The following is a 19,599-nucleotide window of genomic DNA, read 5'->3' on the forward strand; positions in this document are numbered from 1 at the left end:
CATCCCAGGATAAAGACTATACCATCCCAGGATAAAGACTATACCCATCCCAGGATAAAGACTATACCCATCCCAGGATAAAGACTATACCATCGCAGGATAAAGACTATACCATCCCAGGATAAAGACTATGCCATCCCAGGATAAAGACTATATCTTCCCAGGCTAAAGACTATACCATCCCATGATAAAGACTATACCATCCCAAGATAAAGACTATACTATCCCAGGATAAAGACTACACTATCCCAGGATAAAGACTATACCATCCCAGGATAAAGACTATACCATCCCAGGATAAAGACTATACCATCCCATGATAAAGACTATAGTCATACCATTCCAGGATAAAGACTATACCATCCCAGGATAAAGACTATACCATCCCAGGATAAAGACTATACCATCCCATGATAAAGACTATACCATTCCAGGATAAAGACTATACCATCCCAGGATAAAGACTATGCCATCCCAGGATAAAGACTATACCATTCCAGGATAAAGACTATACCATCCCAGGATAAAGACTATACCATCCCAGGATAAAGACTATACCCATCCCAGGATAAAGACTATACCCATCCCAGGATAAAGACTATACCATCCCATGATAAAGACTATACCCTCCCAGGATAAAGATCCTTTGCACAGATAGGATCGAAATCTTCTCTTGACCTGGGACAGAACTTGGATCTGACAAAATTAAGTGAATTTTTTATTCTTTCATCTGAACAATATTTTATGTGATATTAATACTATGTTTAATGTTTAAATGTTGGACATCATCCCTACTTTTTATGTAAGATTGTAGATACAGTATATGATCTTATTGATATAGGCTGTGCGCAGTAGTGGGCATAACTAACATATCTTGATATATAATGTCCATGGCTACTCTGTGAAAGGGCTCATTGATTATGGGCATGGATTGGAGTGGTACCCAGCGTGGGGGGTCCCCCGAGGCATTGGTATAGCTCACATGATGACCGGTAGCGCTTAACATCTTTATTTATCCCTGGCCAGAAGAAGTTATGGGAAAGCCAGGCTCGACTCCTAGATATCTTGCCAGGGGAATATCATGAACTAGGGACAATAATCTGGTCTGAGACTCCTGGGGAGCGGTTTCCTGATAACTCCTGTCTCTAGCTCATCTGCTTTGGCTGGTACCCAGTACAACGTCTCCTCCTCCCACACAATCCTGTCCTCTTGTGGTCCCCAGTCCATCCTTTCTGCAGCAATGCGGACACCAGCTAGTGAGGAGTCCATATGTCGGGCTTCCCTGAACTGTGCCCTATCAATATACGCCAAGTTTAAATCCCTGTCATTTAGGTCAGTGTGAGTAATAGTCACTGGTGGTGGTTCAGGGGTTGTGGTGGCCGAGACACCAGGTGCTGGGGTGGGAGCATTGGTGGGTCCTGCTTCTTCAGCGCGGGTTTGGATGCGTGTGACACCTACCACAAAATAACTGTCCAGTCCTTTGCCCAAATCATTCTGCAAGTTTACAGAGGCTGACAATCCATCCAGTAAGCCCACTTTCATCTCCCCATCCCCCTGGTCTCAATCGAAATGAACACGGACCATGGGGATAACAGTACACTGGCCTCCTGCCATCCAGATTTAGATTTTTCAGTTCTGGAGCCTTTAATTAAATAGAGCTAAATTGGGTCATATCAGGGTAATAGAGGCCCCCAAATCCCTGCAGCCAGGGCCGGACTACCAAATAGGCAGAGTAGGCACCGGCCTATGGGCCCCACACCTTATAGGGGCCCTGCAACAGATCAAAATAATATTGATTTGATCTTGGAAGAAAACTACAATCAATCAATCAAGCTTTCTTAAATTGTTTCCAAAAGATAGAAAAAATTTATCAACTCAAAGAAACAAAAACTTTACATTAAAAACTATATAGAGAAAATAATGGGTTGTGGCAGTATCACGAGAGGTGGCACTGGTGAGCAGCAGATTCTGTGTGGGGCAGGGGAGATCCGCCCACACAGACTAGAAAGGCATTGTGGGAAGATGCCTAATTGCTGCCTTGTGGAGAGAGCTCAGGTGTGGGCTGATGAGAAGGCAGACCAGTCAGGCTGCTGTGGGAAACAATCTATGTGGGATTGTGGCAGCCAGAGAGCACAGTCAAGCTAGGCGAGCCATTGGGGGCCAGGAGGCCTGTGTCTGGACCTTGCAGGAGGCAAGGGGGGACCACAAACTCTCGGACTGTGTGACATTGGAGCAGTAAAGCTGCAGGCTGAGGAAGCCAGGGCCTATATCTGTATGATACAGGGAAGGCCACCAGGACTGTGTTTGTGTAGCTGTGGCAGCCAAGCCAGGCTGGAGCCGGCGATAGACCTGCAAGAAGCAGGCAGAAACTTTGTTGGCAGACTGACTGCACCACATTAGAGAGGGCTTAAGAAGTGAGCTAGTGCCCTAAACAAGGGCTAGGTTGTTTATTATTTTTGTTTCCTGATTTCACATGCTGGAAGTAAAGCACCATTTATGTTTATTTAAACTGGAATGCTATGTGTGGACTCTAATTCTGCACCTACTCACTGCACCACTGACCCCAGTCTACCGAGCTAATTAACCCCCAAGTTATCACAGGGTACATTACATTAAAAGTAACAACTTAAAGTACATAAACCATAGACATCAGAGTCACATTACAGTTTGTGTCATAAAAGCTCAGTTGTCAGTTTTTTGTAAAAAAAAAAAAATTGGTGCAACCTACGTACGGTTTATTAAAATTGTGGGTTGGTAAAATTTAAAAATGTATTAGTAGATAAATTTATGAGAGGGGCCCTAGATTTCAACTGCCTAGTGGACCCCACAGAGTTTAATCCGGCACTGCCTGCAGCTCTTGTCCATTTACTTTTATAGGCTGCAAGTGTCCCTTCATTTTTACAGGAGTAGCCTCCCCAATTGCTGCTACCACCTCTGCCTGGTAGACTACTTCCTCCACCTGTGGGCACTCTCGTTGTATGTTCCTCAGTTGTTGGCAAGTGTAGCACCTTCTGGGGTCAGGTAGTGCTATATCGTGAGGTCTGGGCACACCAAGAGGCACAGCTAGGGTATGTTGCGGCATGAGGTACAATGTACTGTAGCAGTTGGTGCATCTCAATCAGCTGGGGGCCTTCGGACAGGCGTTCCCCTCCATCAGGGACTGTTAGTATTGGAAAGAAATCCCATTTTTGGCTAACTCTTGGACTTCTGGAGCCATTTTGTTCATTGAGATTTGTTGCAAGAGATTTTTAATGTCCCTTACGGTCATGGCTTGCTTCCATTCTAGCCACCGTTCACAGTTCCTTCACAATAGTTAGCTACATTCCATGAACGAAGAGTCCTCACTTTTTGCCATAGATTGGAACTTAGGGCCTGGTATAGAGACGGACACAATGGCAATTTTTAAGCGTGAATGCCACACTGCATGTGCAGCGATTGCATTGCGTTTATGAACGTACAGTGGACCCACTCGCAAAGGGAGTGACAGGTAGTCAGGGTTTGGAGGTGGTAATGGGGGGCGGTTATAAAAACGCAGGTGACTGTTTAATAGCCAAAAATTCTCTCTGAATCTCTTGGTAGTCTCTTCCTTGCTCTGGGCTCAGGGCGTGGTATGCCTCCTGAGCTGGACCCATCAAACTAATCCACGTATCTCTTGCATCACCATCATGGACATGATCGCACAGTCGTGGCTTCTGACTCCCTTCTGACTCTAATGCTGATGCCGTTGCAGGTACCACAACCAGTCATTCCAGTACTACTCCCAATACTGCTGCCCTCTGATGTGCAACAGCTCCAGTCCCAGTATGTGAAACCAAATCTGCAGCTGTTCCGTGTTGCCGATAATTAGTGCAGCTGCCAGGTTGACCATCACCCTGGTTCTATTACTGGTCCCCTCAGATGGGTCCTGGACCACATCTTTCACTTTCTCCTCCTGCCCAGGGTGTTCTAAGTCCAATCGTGCCAATATTTCAATTAGATACCCTTGGAATCCACTGTATTGATTTACATTTTTCTTAACTGACAGTTCGTGCAGGGCTCCCTTCTTGGTATTTTTGTAGATTTGTGCTGCCTCCATTCTTTTGTGATTTCTTGCTTCCGTGTTTATAACTTGAGTGATCCCACCGCTGCCACCAAGTGTGAGGCTACGGGGTTCATAGATCACTCCGGCGCAGAACTAGATGAACACTGAATAATGTTTCATTCTGCAGAACAGGAATAGACACAGCATGGGCCACTTGGCAATAATAAAATCCAACTAATGAAGCAGTGAGTCCAACGAAATCCTGTGGCTAGGCACAGACTGCCAACAAGCCATCAAAAGTTTTAGCAGGGTTGTAGAAGAAGTCCTTAAGCAAAGACAAGGTCCAGGATAAGTCTTCAAAGTCCAATTAATTACAGTGTGATGTCTCCCACAACAAACTTTTGGCAGACCATCACCTCTTAGCCAAGGCCAGTGAGTAACATGCCAATACTAGCAGGTAGCCCCTTCTTATATGCTCAGAATAGTCTTCGGCCTCAGGGGTGTGCTCGGCTTTCTTCTGTGTATTTAGGATCACAATGCATTGGAATATAATACACTTTTCCTAAATAAGATGATTAAATCTGGCACAGCGCGTCGTCTTGTCTGGTTTGTGAATGCACAGATGTATTCCCTTGGTATAAGTAAACAATAGGAACACACTAGGCCAGTGGTGTCTAACTCGGGCCCTTCAGCTGCAGTGGAACTACAGATCCCAGCATGCACTGCCAGAGTTTTGCTATTTGGGCATGCTCAAACTGTGGCAGGGCATGCTGGGATATGTAGTCCCACAGCAGCTGGAAGGCCCGAGTTTGACACCACTGCACTAGGCTGACTCGCCGACCTATCTGACGATTAGTAAGTGCATATACACTTACCAATTGTCTCCCCGATGTGTTGGCCTAACGTCACCGCCGTGTGACTGTAGCACGTGTATGGGTGACCGGCAGGGTGCCGGCACACACCAGCACATGCACTGATATATCTGCAGCAGCCATCTACTGTGCTGCACACGCTCACTGTTCGATTGACTGGCCAATATATCGCCCAGTGTGTACATAGCTTCATGCTAAAATGAATACCCCACCTACAGTGTAACAGATAATATAAGTCTCATATGTTATCACATCCCCCCCACCCCCACCCCGCATTGCCAGAAAAGACATAAGGAATTATTGGATGCAGTGTGAAGACAGATAATGATTCCTGGTCTTCCCGAGACAAACAAACTCATGTATAGTGGGGGTCTCATAGACAGACTCATGGATAGTGGGGGTCTCATGGACTGACTCATGGATAGTGGGGGTCTTATAGACAGACCCATAAATAGTGGGGGTCTCATAGACAGACTCATGGATAGTGGGGGTCTCAGACAGACTCATGGATAGTGGGGGTCTTATAGACAGACTCATGGATAGTGGGGGTCTCATAGACAGACTCATGGATAGTGAGGTGTCACAGACAGACTTATGGATACTGGGGGTCTCACAGACAGACTCATGGATAGTGGGGGGTCACAGACGGACTCATGGATAGTGGGGTGTCACAGACGGACTCATGGATAGTGGGGGTCTCATAGACAGACTCATGGATAGTGGGGGGGTCTCATAGACAGACTCATGGATAGTGGGGGCATCTCATAGACAGACTCATGGATAGTGGAGGTCTCATAGACAGACTCATGGATAGTGGGGGGGTCTCATAGACAGACTCATGGATAGTGGGGGAGTCTCATAGACAGACTCATGGATAGTGGGGGTCTCATAGACAGACTCATGGATAGTGGGGGTCTCAGACAGACTCATGGATAGTGGGGGTCTTATAGACAGACTCATGGATAGTGGGGGGTCTCATAGACAGACTCATGGATAGTGGAGGTCTCATAGACAGACTCATGGATAGTGGGGGTCTCATAGACAGACTCATGGATAGTGGGGTGTCACAGACAGACTCATGGATAGTGGGGTGTCACAGACAGACTCATGGATATTGGGGGTCTCATAGACAGACTCATGGATAGTGGGGGGGTCTCAGACAGACTCATGGATAGTGGGGGCATCTCATAGACAGACTCATGGATAGTGGAGGTCTCATAGACAGACTCATGGATAGTGGGGGGGTCTCATAGACAGACTCATGGATAGTGGGGAAGTCTCATAGACAGACTCATGGATAGTGGGGGGTCTCATAGACAGACTCATGGATAGTGGGGGGTCTCATAGACAGACTCATGGATAGTGGAGGTCTCAGACAGACTCATGGATAGTGGGGGTCTCATAGACAAATTCATGGATAGTGGAGGTCTCATAGAAAGACTCATGGATAGTGGAGATCTCATAGACAGACTCATGGATAGTGGGGGTCTCATAGACAGATTCATGGATAGTGGGGGATCTCATAGACAAACTCATGGATAGTGGAGATCTCATAGACAGACTCATGGATAGTGGGGGTCTCATAGACAGACTCATGGATAGTGGGGGATCTCATAGAAAGACTCATGGATAGTGGAGGTCTCATAGACAGACTGATGAATAGTGGGGGTCTCATAGACAGACTCATGGATAGTGGTGGTCTTATAGACAGACTCATGGATAGTGGGGGTCTCTTAGACAGACTCATGGATAGTGGGGGGTCTCATAGACTGATGAATAGTGGGGGACTTGCCTTTATGGGGTAACCTGATGCTTTCTCCAGTGGGAGGGGGCTGGAGTCTACCAATCTGTTCCTTGCCCTCACCATATCTCAGGAAATAATATTAGTATATCCATTACCTTTCTTCCATATCACTATGTAGAAAGAATAACTCTGGGCCATGTTATGTTGGTCAGAGCATGTGTAGGCCCCAGCAGAGCGAGTCCCCAGATTATGGAGGGATAATGTTCTCTCATCAGAATGCTGCCCCTTGCAGACCTTGGGTAGTGGACACCATGTAACATTCTTTGCTTCCAATGGGCAGCGGATGCGGAGGCTGCTCCTGCCTTTGGCAACATGGTCTAAAAATAAAATGTCATTATTTACAGGACGTAATGGGGAGGATTGTGCAGATAAACGTGTCTGTAACACGAGTCACTGATCTGTGATGTACACAGAGGATGCTCATCCAATGTAGTCTATGGGAAACTGTATAGTAGGTTGTATGGTACAGAATTCTATAGGGCATAACAAGCGCCAAGCGTACTGTATTATCTGTATAACGGAAGGGACTGGCACAAGCTAGGCACATGAGACAATGGCACAATCAGAAACATGGAGAATGGGTGGAATGTCGGCATAATCACTTGACACTTGGAATATTTGCTATGTACTCAATGGGAAGATCAGTAACATCTGGTGACTACAGAGCACATATAGAAATGCTCCCTCTCTACAGGGAATGAGCCATCCCGCTAATGATCTCTGTAACTACAGGTGTAAGCCCCCTGCACATGGCTCAGCACACCCAAAGGTACCACGCTGCTGAGTCTCTACATCATCACCTACATCACACAGGCCTCCCTGACATCACTATGGCTTCACAGGCCCCCTGACATCACTATGGCCTCACAGGCCCCCTGACATTACTATGGCCTCACATGCCTCACAGGCCCCCTGATATCACTATGGCCTCACAGGCCTCCCTGACATCACTATGGCCTCACAGGCCGCCCTGACATCACTATGACCTCACAGGCCGCCCTGACATTACCATGGCCTCACAGGCCGCCCTGACATCACCATGACCTCACAGGCCACCCTGACATCACTATGGCCTCACAGGCCGCCCTGACATCACTATGGCCTCACAGGCCGCCCTGACACCACTATGGCCTCACAGGCCTCCCTGACATCACTATGGTCTCACAGGCCACCCTGACATCACTATGAACTCACAGGCCTCCCTGACATCACTATGATCTCACAGGCCTCCCTGACATTACTATGCCACCCTGACATCACTATGGCCTCACAGGCCGCCCTGACATCACTATGGTCTCACAGGCCACCCTGACATCACTATGAACTCACAGGCCTCCCTGACATCACTATGGCCTCACAGGCCGCCCTGACATCACTATGACCTCACAGGCCGCCCTGACATTACCATGGCCTCACAGGCCGCCCTGACATTACCATGGCCTCACAGGCCGCCCTGACATCACTATGACCTCACAGGCCTCCCTGACATTACTATGCCACCCTGACATCACTATGGCCTCACAGGCCGCCCTGACATCACTATGGCCTCACAGGCCGCCCTGACATCAGGCCGCCCTGACATCACTATGACCTCACAGGCCACCCTGACATCACTATGACCTCACAGGCCTCCCTGACATCACAATGCACTCACAGGCTTCTGGCCAGGTTGATGGAATTGACTGAAGATGATGGTTTAACAAGGTGAGAAGAAAGACCACGGTGACTGGATGGAAAGACATCTGTAACAGAAGAAAGGCAACAAAGTAAGTTACTAATAAATAAACCCTATAGCTCTGTATTGTGTGATGCAGGTAATGTATCACCCAGCCCCTGTACTATGCTTCACTCACCTCTGTATTGTGTACCATCTACCCAATCAGTAACTTGCAGGGTAAACCATCTACCCAAAAAGTAACCCACAGGATAAACAACTGACACAACCAGTAACCAGCAGGATATCATCTACCCAATCAGTAACTAACAGGATAATTATCTCTGCAATCAGAAACCAGCAGGATAATAATCTTCCCAACCAGATATCAATAGGATAAATCCTCTACCCAACCAGAGGATACACCATCCACCAGTAACCTGAGGATACACCATCCACCAGTAACCAGAGGATCCACCATCCACCAGTAACCAGAGGATACACCATCCACCAGTAACCTGAGGATACACCATCCACCTGTAACCTGAGGATACACCATCCACCAGTAACCTGAGGATACACCATCCACCAGTAACCTGAGGATACACCATCCAAAAGTAACCTGAGGATACACCATCCACCAGTAACCAGAGGATCCACCATCCACCAGTAACCAGAGGATCCACCATTCACCAGTAACCAGAGGATACACCATACAGCAGTACCATCCACCAGTAACCAGAGGATTCACCATCCAGCAGTAACCAGAGGATACACCATCCAGCAGTAACCAGAGGATACACCATCCACCAGTAACCAGAGGATACACCATCCACCAGTAACCAGTGTAATAGCCTAGATATGTTCTGCTCAGTGAGCTCCTGCAGATTCTTTATCTTTGCCTTGAGACTCCATGTACAGTTACCACCTTGCTGCACTACTGGCTCCTGTACTCCGGTTCCTAGTATTCCGGTCCTATTCCGATTATGCAGCGTTCCAGTCCCATTATGGTTATCCAGCATTCCAGTCCCATTCAAGTTGTCCAGTGTTCCAATCCAGAGCTACTGCGAGTTCCACGTGATGTAGTGTCCCACTGGTTCTAACCTGGTTGACGTACCAAAGGTCTAATTTCTCTCTACCTGCACCTGTGCACTTCCAGCATATTAATCCTAGTTCCCATCAAGACTCCAGCTATCCCACCAGTGCCTTCAGTTACCAGCAGCCTCATCTAGTCTACCAGTAAACACACAATACACACAATACACTCCGCTTCCCTTGTTCTAGTCCATGTCTAATCATGACTTTTACCTGCGTTGTTGCATAAAGTAATAGATTCCAATCCAGTATACTTAAGAATTTGTCATTTTATTAATTAATGAAATAAATAGATCCAGCCCTTAACTGGGAGCACATATCCCCCAGGGTTAATGCAGCAATAACAACGATTGATTACATTACAGAGTATTTTATACCTTATTACAGTCTTAAGGTAATACGCCCCCTCTACACCCACTGACATCATCAGATAGACAGTGTTTGTTCTTGTTACCCTTCCTGTGCTGGGCAGTCAAATAGACAGCAGATTCCTCTATGAGATGATCATTGTTCTGCATCCCTATATTAGGTCACTAAATTTCTCTAGCACAGAATGATACATAAATGGACAGGCTATTATCCCATTCTACAGATAAACTACTTCCACAGGGAGCGGCCTTAAACACATCTCATCTAAGTTCTAATTAGTTTTCCACATCCATGAGCAGGAATTTTAGTAGGCTAACAAGCTTTCAGCCACTCACCCCAAATACCACTCCAGCCAAAGACTCCAGTCAGGTTCCAAACACAAATATAAACTTCAGAGTTTGCACAGGCCCCATGGATACGGCAGGCAGCTCAGCGCTGGGAACAGACCTCCTGCAGAACATTGCAGGTTGTATAGAGGGTCTAGAGTCAATGCAATGACAGCTGGCTCAGGGTCTGATTAAGACCCGCTCGCGAGCGCTATGTGTTTGCAAGCGGGTCAATGGTGGCCCAGTGTGCATGCGCACGACGGAGCCGGCTCCGTCGTGCGCATGCGCGAGACCCGTATAGCGACGGGCAAGCCGTCGTTCCGGGTCTCGCAACAAAGGGGGCATGCTGTCGATGTTGAGTGACAGCACGCCCCCTTTGGTGGGCAGGTCAGGGGCGTGGCTGCCCAGACGGAGGCGTTCCCATGTGAACGCCTACCGTCTGTGGCCAGCCCCACTGACATCACAAGTGATGTCAGTGGGAGAGATATCGGCTCTACAAGTGATGTCAGTGGGAGAGATATCGGCTCTGTTAGAGCCGAAAGCACTCTTGGGCTTGCGGCAACGAGACCCTACCACAAGGGTCTCGTCGCAAGCCCGATGGTCGTGATGGTCTTGACCATCGCGACCATCTTCCTGCCCACTCGCTATAGCTGTGGGTGGTCACCCACAGCTATGCGAGTGGACAGGAGGCCGTTCAAAAAAAAAAATAGCCCATCCCTGATTCAGAGCGAGAGCTCTGTCACAGCATCCGGCTCTGAATCAGGGCCTCAGTGCCTACAAGAACTTTGTTTGCCAGGACAATTTACAATCTCTCAGGCCTCCAGACTCCTTCCCTTCCTGAGAATCCTGCATCCAGAACCATGGCTTCATTTACCTACACCTAACAAATTGGATAGCAGTCCCAAGTTACCCTGTGTATTATTAAATCAGTCTGATGGTCACATCACCCTGCAGCCCACCAACTTTCCTATTGCCTATTGCCAAGACATGAGTCTATATTGTGCCCATGCCAACCGGCCAAGCATGTGTTCCCTGTGTGGGAGCAGTCAGATCCACCGCTGTCCAATTTTCCCAAATTCATTGCCACCTTTCGCAAGATCTTTGACAAACTCGGGAGATCAACTTCTGCTTCCATTGACATTATGCGTTTATGTCCAGGTAACAAGACGGTAGGACAGTATGTAGTCCAATTCTGGACCCTTGCATCAGAGCTGCAGTGGAATACGGAGGCACTAACAGCAGCATTGGGAACGAGCTTTCCCGCAAAAATCAAAGACGAGTTAGTTACTCGAGACCAGCCGGCTAGATTAGATGACCTGATATCACTTGTAATAAAGTGGACTTGCGTAATGTGAACCTGACTCCATCAACACGGTGACCCTGGAGCAATCCAAGGGGCCCATTTATTAATGATCGCATTTTGCAATGCGATCAGGGCATCCGGTACCACCCATGATCACATTGTAAAATGCGATCATACCGGCTGAATGTATGACCCGGCACATGCAGGGAGACGGGCTCCGTTCCTGCGATGTGGCCGGAGTGCATTCTGGGCTGCTGCGCATTCGCAGTCCCGCAGACTGCACATGAGCGGTGCCCATTGCCGGTGGAGGGATCTGGGAGATCCTTCCACTGTCTGAAATGCGGTAAGTCCCCATAGACTACAGCGGCTAACGCGATCTTCACATGGCGTTAGCTGCTGGGGTCAATATCGGGAATGGAAGCATTCCCGATATCGATACATTTGGCAGCATCGCATCCCCCATAGAAACCTATGGGGGAGACGGCTACCGGCGGCAATGGAGGGATCGCAGCAGGTATCGGAGATACGTCCCTCCTTCATACATCCGGGGGATACTTAGTATTTGAGGTAAACCCCCCAAAACAGGTGTTTTCGGGGAATTTACCTCAAATTAACTTCTCTTTAAAATCTGTCTCTTTATTAGCAGCAGATGGCAGTCTAATTCCCCATGGCTCAGTTACTTTCCAGACAAGTTCTCTCAAACTATGCATAGGAGCATCATTACACTCAGAGGAAATCTCCTTGGTTATTGCGAAGGCCACTGATCCTCTTGTCCTGGGACTTCCATGGTTGCAGAAGCACAACCCACAAATGGACAGGTCCTCTGCAGATTCTGTCTTGGGGTACGGCCTGTACTAATATTTGTCTCCAGAAAATTGTTCCTCTCTGATCCTCTAAAACACCTATAGCAGAGAATAAATATAGAAAAACCGAAGAACCCAGCGCTACATAGTGTAATAGTATTTCTATGTATTCTAATAGGAAATACAATGTTTCAAAAACTGAAGTCTGTGTGATGAACCCTGGTTCCGTGCAGAGTAAGATTTCTATTTCTCTTTTAATACAACCAGACCGACACTTACATTAGTGTTCAGGCTGGGGTACACATACAGGTATCTTTTTGTCACCCGGAACATACTGTAGGCAGTCACACATTTTTCTCTAATGGAAAGACAACTTATAATGATATCCTGTCTCGCGTTCACCTCACGGTATCTTTGTATCCACTCAGGGAAATTAGACAGCTCCACCGATATATTTCACTCTTGTACGATTTTTATTTATGTATATAGAACCATAAGGATAATCCAAGATAAAACTCCATACAATACAGGAACAAATTGATCTGTAATTGGGGGTTCTAAAGTTCATGGAGGATACAGATGTCCAAATGCCGGAGGATTGATGGAAATACACGAGCCGCTCCCCGTGCTGCAGTTCACGGCTGTGTACACAGTGTGTGCGGCTCGATTGTCCCATAGACCGAAAGACACTCCCTGAAGGTCGCACCTATCCCCCTTAAGGTCAAACCTGGAAAATATTTAATCACCCTTTCTCTTCCCCTGCAGGAGCAGGATTCTTCTTTGTTAAAAAAAAAAAGAAGATGGTGGGCTCCACCAGAGCCATAACTAGACTTTTTGGTGCCTTGTGCCAGGAAAAGCATCTTAGCACCCCCAGTTTTTTAAATAGGGAGAAAACATACCCAAAAGAGGTCCATGGCCTCATGGGGAAGGGCCAGGGAAGAGATAGGGGAGGCCAGGAGATGCTGGGGATAAATAGGGAAATAATATAGTGCACATGAGAGAGGGCCATGGCCTCATGGGGAAGGGCCAGGGAAGAGATAGGGGAGGCCAGGAGATGCTGGGGATAAATAGGGACATAATATAGTGCACCTGAGAGAGGGCCATGGCCTCATGGGGAAGGGCCAGGGAAGAGATAGGGGAGGCCAGGAGATGCTGGGGATAAATAGGGACATAATATAGTGCACCTGAGAGAGGGCCATGGCCTCATGGGGAAGGGCCAGGGAAGAGATAGGGGAGGCCAGGAGATGCTGGGGATAACTAGGGACATAATATAGTGCACCTGAGAGAGGGCCATGGCCTCATGGGGAAGGGCAAGGGAAGAGATAGGGGAGGCCAGGAGATGCTGGGGATAAATAGGGACATAATATAGTGCACCTGAGAGAGGGCCATGGCCTCATGGGGAAGGGCCAGGGAAGAGATAGGGGAGGCCGGGAGATGCTGGGGATAAGTAGGGACATAATATAGTGCACCTGAGAGCGGGCCATGGCCTCATGGGGAAGGGCCAGGGAAGAGATAGGGGAGGCCAGGAGATGCTGGGGAAAAATAGGGACATAATATAGTGCACCTGAGAGAGGGCCATGGCCTCATGGGGAAGGGCCAGGGAAGAGATAGGGGAGGCCAGGAGATGCTGGGGATAAATAGGGACATAATATAGTGCACCTGAGAGAGGGCCATGGCCTCATGGGGAAGGGCCAGGGAAGAGATAGGGGAGGCCAGGAGATGCTGGGGATAAATAGGGACATAATATAGTGCACCTGAGAGAGGGCCATGGCCTCATGGGGAAGGGCCAGGGAAGAGATAGGGGAGGCCAGGAGATGCTGGGGATAAATAGGGACATAATATAGTGCACCTGAGAGAGGGCCATGGCCTCATGGGGAAGGGCCAGGGAAGAGATAGGGGAGGCCAGGAGATGCTGGGGATAACTAGGGACATAATATAGTGCACCTGAGAGAGGGCCATGGCCTCATGGGGAAGGGCAAGGGAAGAGATAGGGGAGGCCAGGAGATGCTGGGGATAAATAGGGACATAATATAGTGCACCTGAGAGAGGGCCATGGCCTCATGGGGAAGGGCCAGGGAAGAGATAGGGGAGGCCGGGAGATGCTGGGGATAAGTAGGGACATAATATAGTGCACCTGAGAGCGGGCCATGGCCTCATGGGGAAGGGCCAGGGAAGAGATAGGGGAGGCCAGGAGATGCTGGGGAAAAATAGGGACATATTATAGTGCACCTGAGAGAGGGAACCACAACGTATGTACTCAGTACATCATCCGAGTATTATCTCCTAAGTGCCATTCTCCTGTGCCTGTTCTGCGTCTGGAACCACAGTGTGTGTACTCAGTACATCATAAAGGGTACCATCTCCTAAGTGCCATTCTCCTGTGCCTGTTCTGCATCTGGATCCATAGTGTGTGTACTCAGTACGTCATCTGAGTACCATCTCCTAAGTGTCATTCTCCTGTGCCTGTTCTGCATCTGGAACCACAGTGTATGTACTCAGTACATCATCCAAGTACCATCTCCTAAGTGCCATTCTCCTGTGCCTGTTCTGCATCTGGAACCACAATGTATGTACTCAGTACATCATCCAAGTACCATCTCCTAAGTGCCATTCTCCTGTGCCTGTTCTGCATCTGGATCCATAGTGTGTGTACTCAGTACGTCATCTGAGTACCATCTCCTAAGTGCCATTCTCCTGTGCCTGTTCTGCATCTGGAACCACAGTGTATGTACTCAGTACATCATCCGAGTATTATCTCCTAAGTGCCATTCTCCTGTGCCTGTTCTGCATCTGGAACCACAGTGTATGTACTCAGTACATCATCCGGGTATTTTCTCCTAAGTGCCATTCTCCTGTGCCTGTTCTGCGTCTGGAACCACAGTGTATGTACTCAGTACATCATCCGGGTATTTTCTCCTAAGTGTCATTCTCCTGTGCCTGTTCTGCATCTGGAACCACAGTGTATGTACTCAGTACATCATCCAAGTACCATCTCCTAAGTGCCATTCTCCTGTGCCTGTTCTGCATCTGGAACCACAGTGTATGTACTCAGTACATCATCCAAGTACCATCTCCTAAGTGCCATTCTCCTGTGCCTGTTCTGCATCTGGATCCATAGTGTGTGTACTCAGTACGTCATCTGAGTACCATCTCCTAAGTGTCATTCTCCTGTGCCTGTTCTGCATCTGGAACCACAGTGTATGTACTCAGTACATCATCCAAGTACCATCTCCTAAATGTCATTCTCCTGTGCCTGTTCTGCATCTGGAACCACAGTGTATGTACTCAGTACATCATCCAAGTACCATCTCCTAAGTGCCATTCTCCTGTGCCTGTTCTGCGTCTGGAACCACAGTGTATGTACTCAGTACATCATCCGGGTATTTTCTCCTAAGTGTCATTCTCCTGTGCCTGTTCTGCATCTGGATCCATAGTGTGTGTACTCAGTACGTCATCCGAGTACCATCTCCTAAGTGTCATTCTCCTGTGCCTGTTCTGCATCTGGATCCATAGTGTGTGTACTCGGTACATCATCCGAGTATTTTCTCCTAAGTGTCATTCTCCTGTGCCTGTTCTGCATCTGGATCCATAGTGTGTGTACTCAGTACGTCATCTGAGTACCATCTCCTAAGTGTCATTCTCCTGTGCCTGTTCTGGATCTGGATCCACAGTGTATGTACTCAGTACGTCATCTGAGTACCATCTCCTAAGTGTCATTCTCCTGTGCCAGCTGGTGAACATCTCCCAGTAAGTTAGACTCCGCGCCTTTGGTCAGGTATAGCCAACATTCGGTACTTGTTGATGAGGAAGTCATATATCCAGGCCCCTCACCTCCGGTTCCTTCCCCAACCTGGGACCCCGACTTTCAATCCCTCAGTAGAAGATCTCCCTAGCCCAAATGTGACAAGGAGCATACAACTTGATCAGAATTTGAAAAGGGGACAAATGTAAAATTGCATTTAATATGAGATACGGGCACTATGAATACCTAGTGATAACATTCGGGTTGCGCAATTCTCCTGCAGGCTACCAACATTTTGTTAATGAGATATTCCGTGATCTCCTCTACCAGTCAGTCATGACCTATCTGGACAATATCCTCATCTTTTCTCAAGATCTCCCAGCACATCGGGTACGAGTAAAAGAGGAGGCGCAACAACCACTTATTCTGCAAACTTGAAAAATGCATCTTTGAGGTGTCGTCCATTCTTTTGTTTTTTTTAAAATAAAGTATTTTTCAGTTTGAAAAAATACACCAAAAAAATGAATACATATAAGTAGACTAGAAAAAAAGGGATATATGTATAAAAAAAATATATATATATATATATCACACAATAACAGTACAAAGAGTAACAAAAAAAAAAAAAAGACCCTACAAACAGTTGTTATACTTTGATAAATGGAACGATTCCTGCACCAGGACAATATAGTTGTACGATTTCAAAAGGATATTTACTCGAATGATACAGTGATAAGGTTCTGCCCTTCTGATTCAAAAATATACATACTATTCACAAAAGAAAAAGGAATCAGCTGTACGTAGGGTGCGCTCCTCCCATTCATAACATGAAATAAGTACAATTTCTATACTTTATTAATTAGCTTAAAAGTCAGGTATCCAAAATTATTGAAATGATCACAGGCATATGCTGCCCCTTCACTCAGGCGAACATGAGCCCTATAGTGGGGAGATTATATATATATATATATGACGCAAAATCTTTTTAAAAAAAAAGAGAATTTTATTTTTAGTATAGTGTGATGACAAATGCAGAGAGTGTGAATACAGAATATAAAACCCTATATTGAGTCTCTGTTATTAAACATTATGTATAAATATTTAGTATAGATGTTAATTCTTTATGCTAAGCAGCAAGTACCATGCGATATCCGATCCTATCTGTAATCTCCGTTATTAATCACTTAGTACCAGAATTTTTCGGCCTGAAATTTCAGAGTCTAATACTGCGTACACACGGACAGATATATCGTTACGATATGAACGATAACGATATCGTTTAACGATATATCGTTCATATCGTTCATTTTTATGCAGTGAACGACCAACGATGCGCGTTCCCGCATGAACAATAACGATATCTATGACTGTCCGTGCATGCAGCCAATCTGGACGATATCGTGCACTTTGCATGTTCAGAGATGTGGCAGGAGGACTCACTGAGAGAGATCTTTCATGTCGTTGGTGGTACAGATCGTCCCGTGTGTACGCACCTTTACTTATCATTTATTTTATATTATTATTTTTATCTCTGCTATAAGCAGAATAATGTAATATCAGAAATGCCGCAGCTGTAATTATACTCAGCTGTTACAGACTCAGGGCCGGATTCAATTAGAGGTGAAAAAGTGCCGTTTGGAGATAAGTTTTCGCGGATTCGGACTTTCCGCCTTTTTTCAAAGTATCTCCATATTTAATTCCAGGAAGATTTCGCCTAAACAGAAACTCAATGCAATGTAATAGGCGGAAAAGTATTTCCTATGAATAGCAGGAGAAAAAAAAGTGCAAAATCTTTACTTTGGGGTACAAATGTGGGGAAACCACCCAGAACCCTTGGGACAGCCCCCCAAAGGACAAATCTGCAAAAAAATAAAAATAAAATACTTCAGAACACCCCAGAAAAGAACTTTCATTTTGAGGGCGAAAAAGTAAAAAGTGGAGGACGAGCATAAAACTAGCGACATAGACTTCTTGGGGTCTGCAAGGATGGGTCAGGTGTTTTTGGGATTGCAGGTGCATATATGACATTTTTTAAACTTCACTTTAGAGACATATAAATACGCTAGGAGCCATTTTCATGTACCCCAAATGTGACCGGAGTACTAATTTTCAGTATAAAAAAAATCCTGCTTTACGCCATTCTTCACCACTTTTGCAAAAACACTAATAAGAAGCAATTTAAACTTCTTAAGTACCCCAAACACTTTTATTAGGGATATTAGTACACCTATACATTGGTTCCCTATGCTAGTGCACCTTTTTGGGGGGTAGAGACTGATTTCCCCACTTCTGACAGTACTTTCCGCCTGTTCCGCATTCGCCACTTGCCGTTTTCACGTGGTTTGGAATTGAATACAACGAAAAGTGGGGGTGCGCCCGAAATGTTTTCGGTCTGAAACTGGAGACGTAATCGGAAAGTCGGACAGGTGAAACCTTTCCGACTTTTCGCGTCTAATTGAATACGGGCCTCAGTCTTAATTCACTGCTGCCTGTCGGAGATGTAACATTGTATCACATAGTACACATCAGATACAAAGTATATACTTCGCTTTCTCTGAGCAGGATGATGTATCTTTCCCACAGTATTACTGCTGCCGCCTTATCCTACAGATACATTTGTAGCCGTTATCGAGGAGTATTTATTAATCTCCCCGATCCCTGGCACACAGTGTCATTAGCTACATGTTCTTGATATAATGGCTGTATATATTGTCAGATAAAGGGACTGGTGTTTAGCACATAAGCAGGGACCTTTCATACCAAAGATATTAAAATTATATATATATAGTAAGTGAAGGTCTGTAACATAAGTCACTTCCTATAACAGCTCTGATTATAAGGTGTCAGAGCTACTAGGGCTAAATTATCATTTCAGTAATCTAAAGGTACTAAAACAGCTCTCATATACAGAGGATCTAGGCCAGTGATCTAGGCTATTTATATATAATCAGGGCCGCTAATGTTATATTATCACAGTATTAGCCTCCAAGTATGTATGGAGATCACAGTGCGGCATTATTAACACTTGTAGGTTAGAACGTATTGTATTTTTCACATTCTGGTACCACGACCAAGTAGATATATATATATATATATATATATATATATATATATATATATATTGACAGTCAGACAAGGTACTAACATCTTAAAATCTTTTTAGTAACAGCAATGTTATGTAGCTACAAATGTATCTGTAGGATAAGGCTGGGAGAGAACGGTCAGTTATCCAAGTGATACTGTGGGAAAGACACTTCTACATCAGCCTGCTCAGTCATACCCCTATTACACCACCAGTCATACCCGTATTACACCTCCAGTCACACCCCTATTACACCACCAGTCATACCCCTATTACACCACCAGTCATACCCCTATTACACCACCAGTCATACCCCTATTACACCTCCAGTCACACCCCTATTACACCACCAGTCATACCCCTATTACACCACCAGTCACACCCCTATTACACCACCAGTCATACCCCTATTACACCACCAGTCATACCCCTATTACACCACCAGTCATACCCCTATTACAACACCAGTCATACCCCTATTACACCACCCTAAATATCCCGGGCTGTTGCACGTCAACATTTTGTGAT

At 46.3% G+C, this 19,599-nt stretch overlaps 1 protein-coding gene across 1 annotated transcript in view; it reads right to left on the minus strand.

Moving 5' to 3' along the window:
• LOC148436326 (interleukin-12 subunit beta-like) overlaps positions 1 to 19,599 on the minus strand; it is a 110,561-nt gene that overhangs the window by 35,025 nt on the left and 55,937 nt on the right. The window contains exon 2 of the mRNA XM_088465045.1: positions 6,793 to 7,014. Within this exon, the coding sequence (XP_088321171.1) occupies positions 6,793 to 7,014 (222 nt within the window). The remainder of the gene's footprint in view (positions 1 to 6,792; positions 7,015 to 19,599) is intronic.

Source organism: Taudactylus pleione, unplaced genomic scaffold, assembly GCF_031769625.1.
Source record: "Taudactylus pleione unplaced genomic scaffold, aTauple2 ptg001820l, whole genome shotgun sequence".
Lineage (NCBI taxonomy): Eukaryota > Metazoa > Chordata > Amphibia > Anura > Myobatrachidae > Taudactylus > Taudactylus pleione.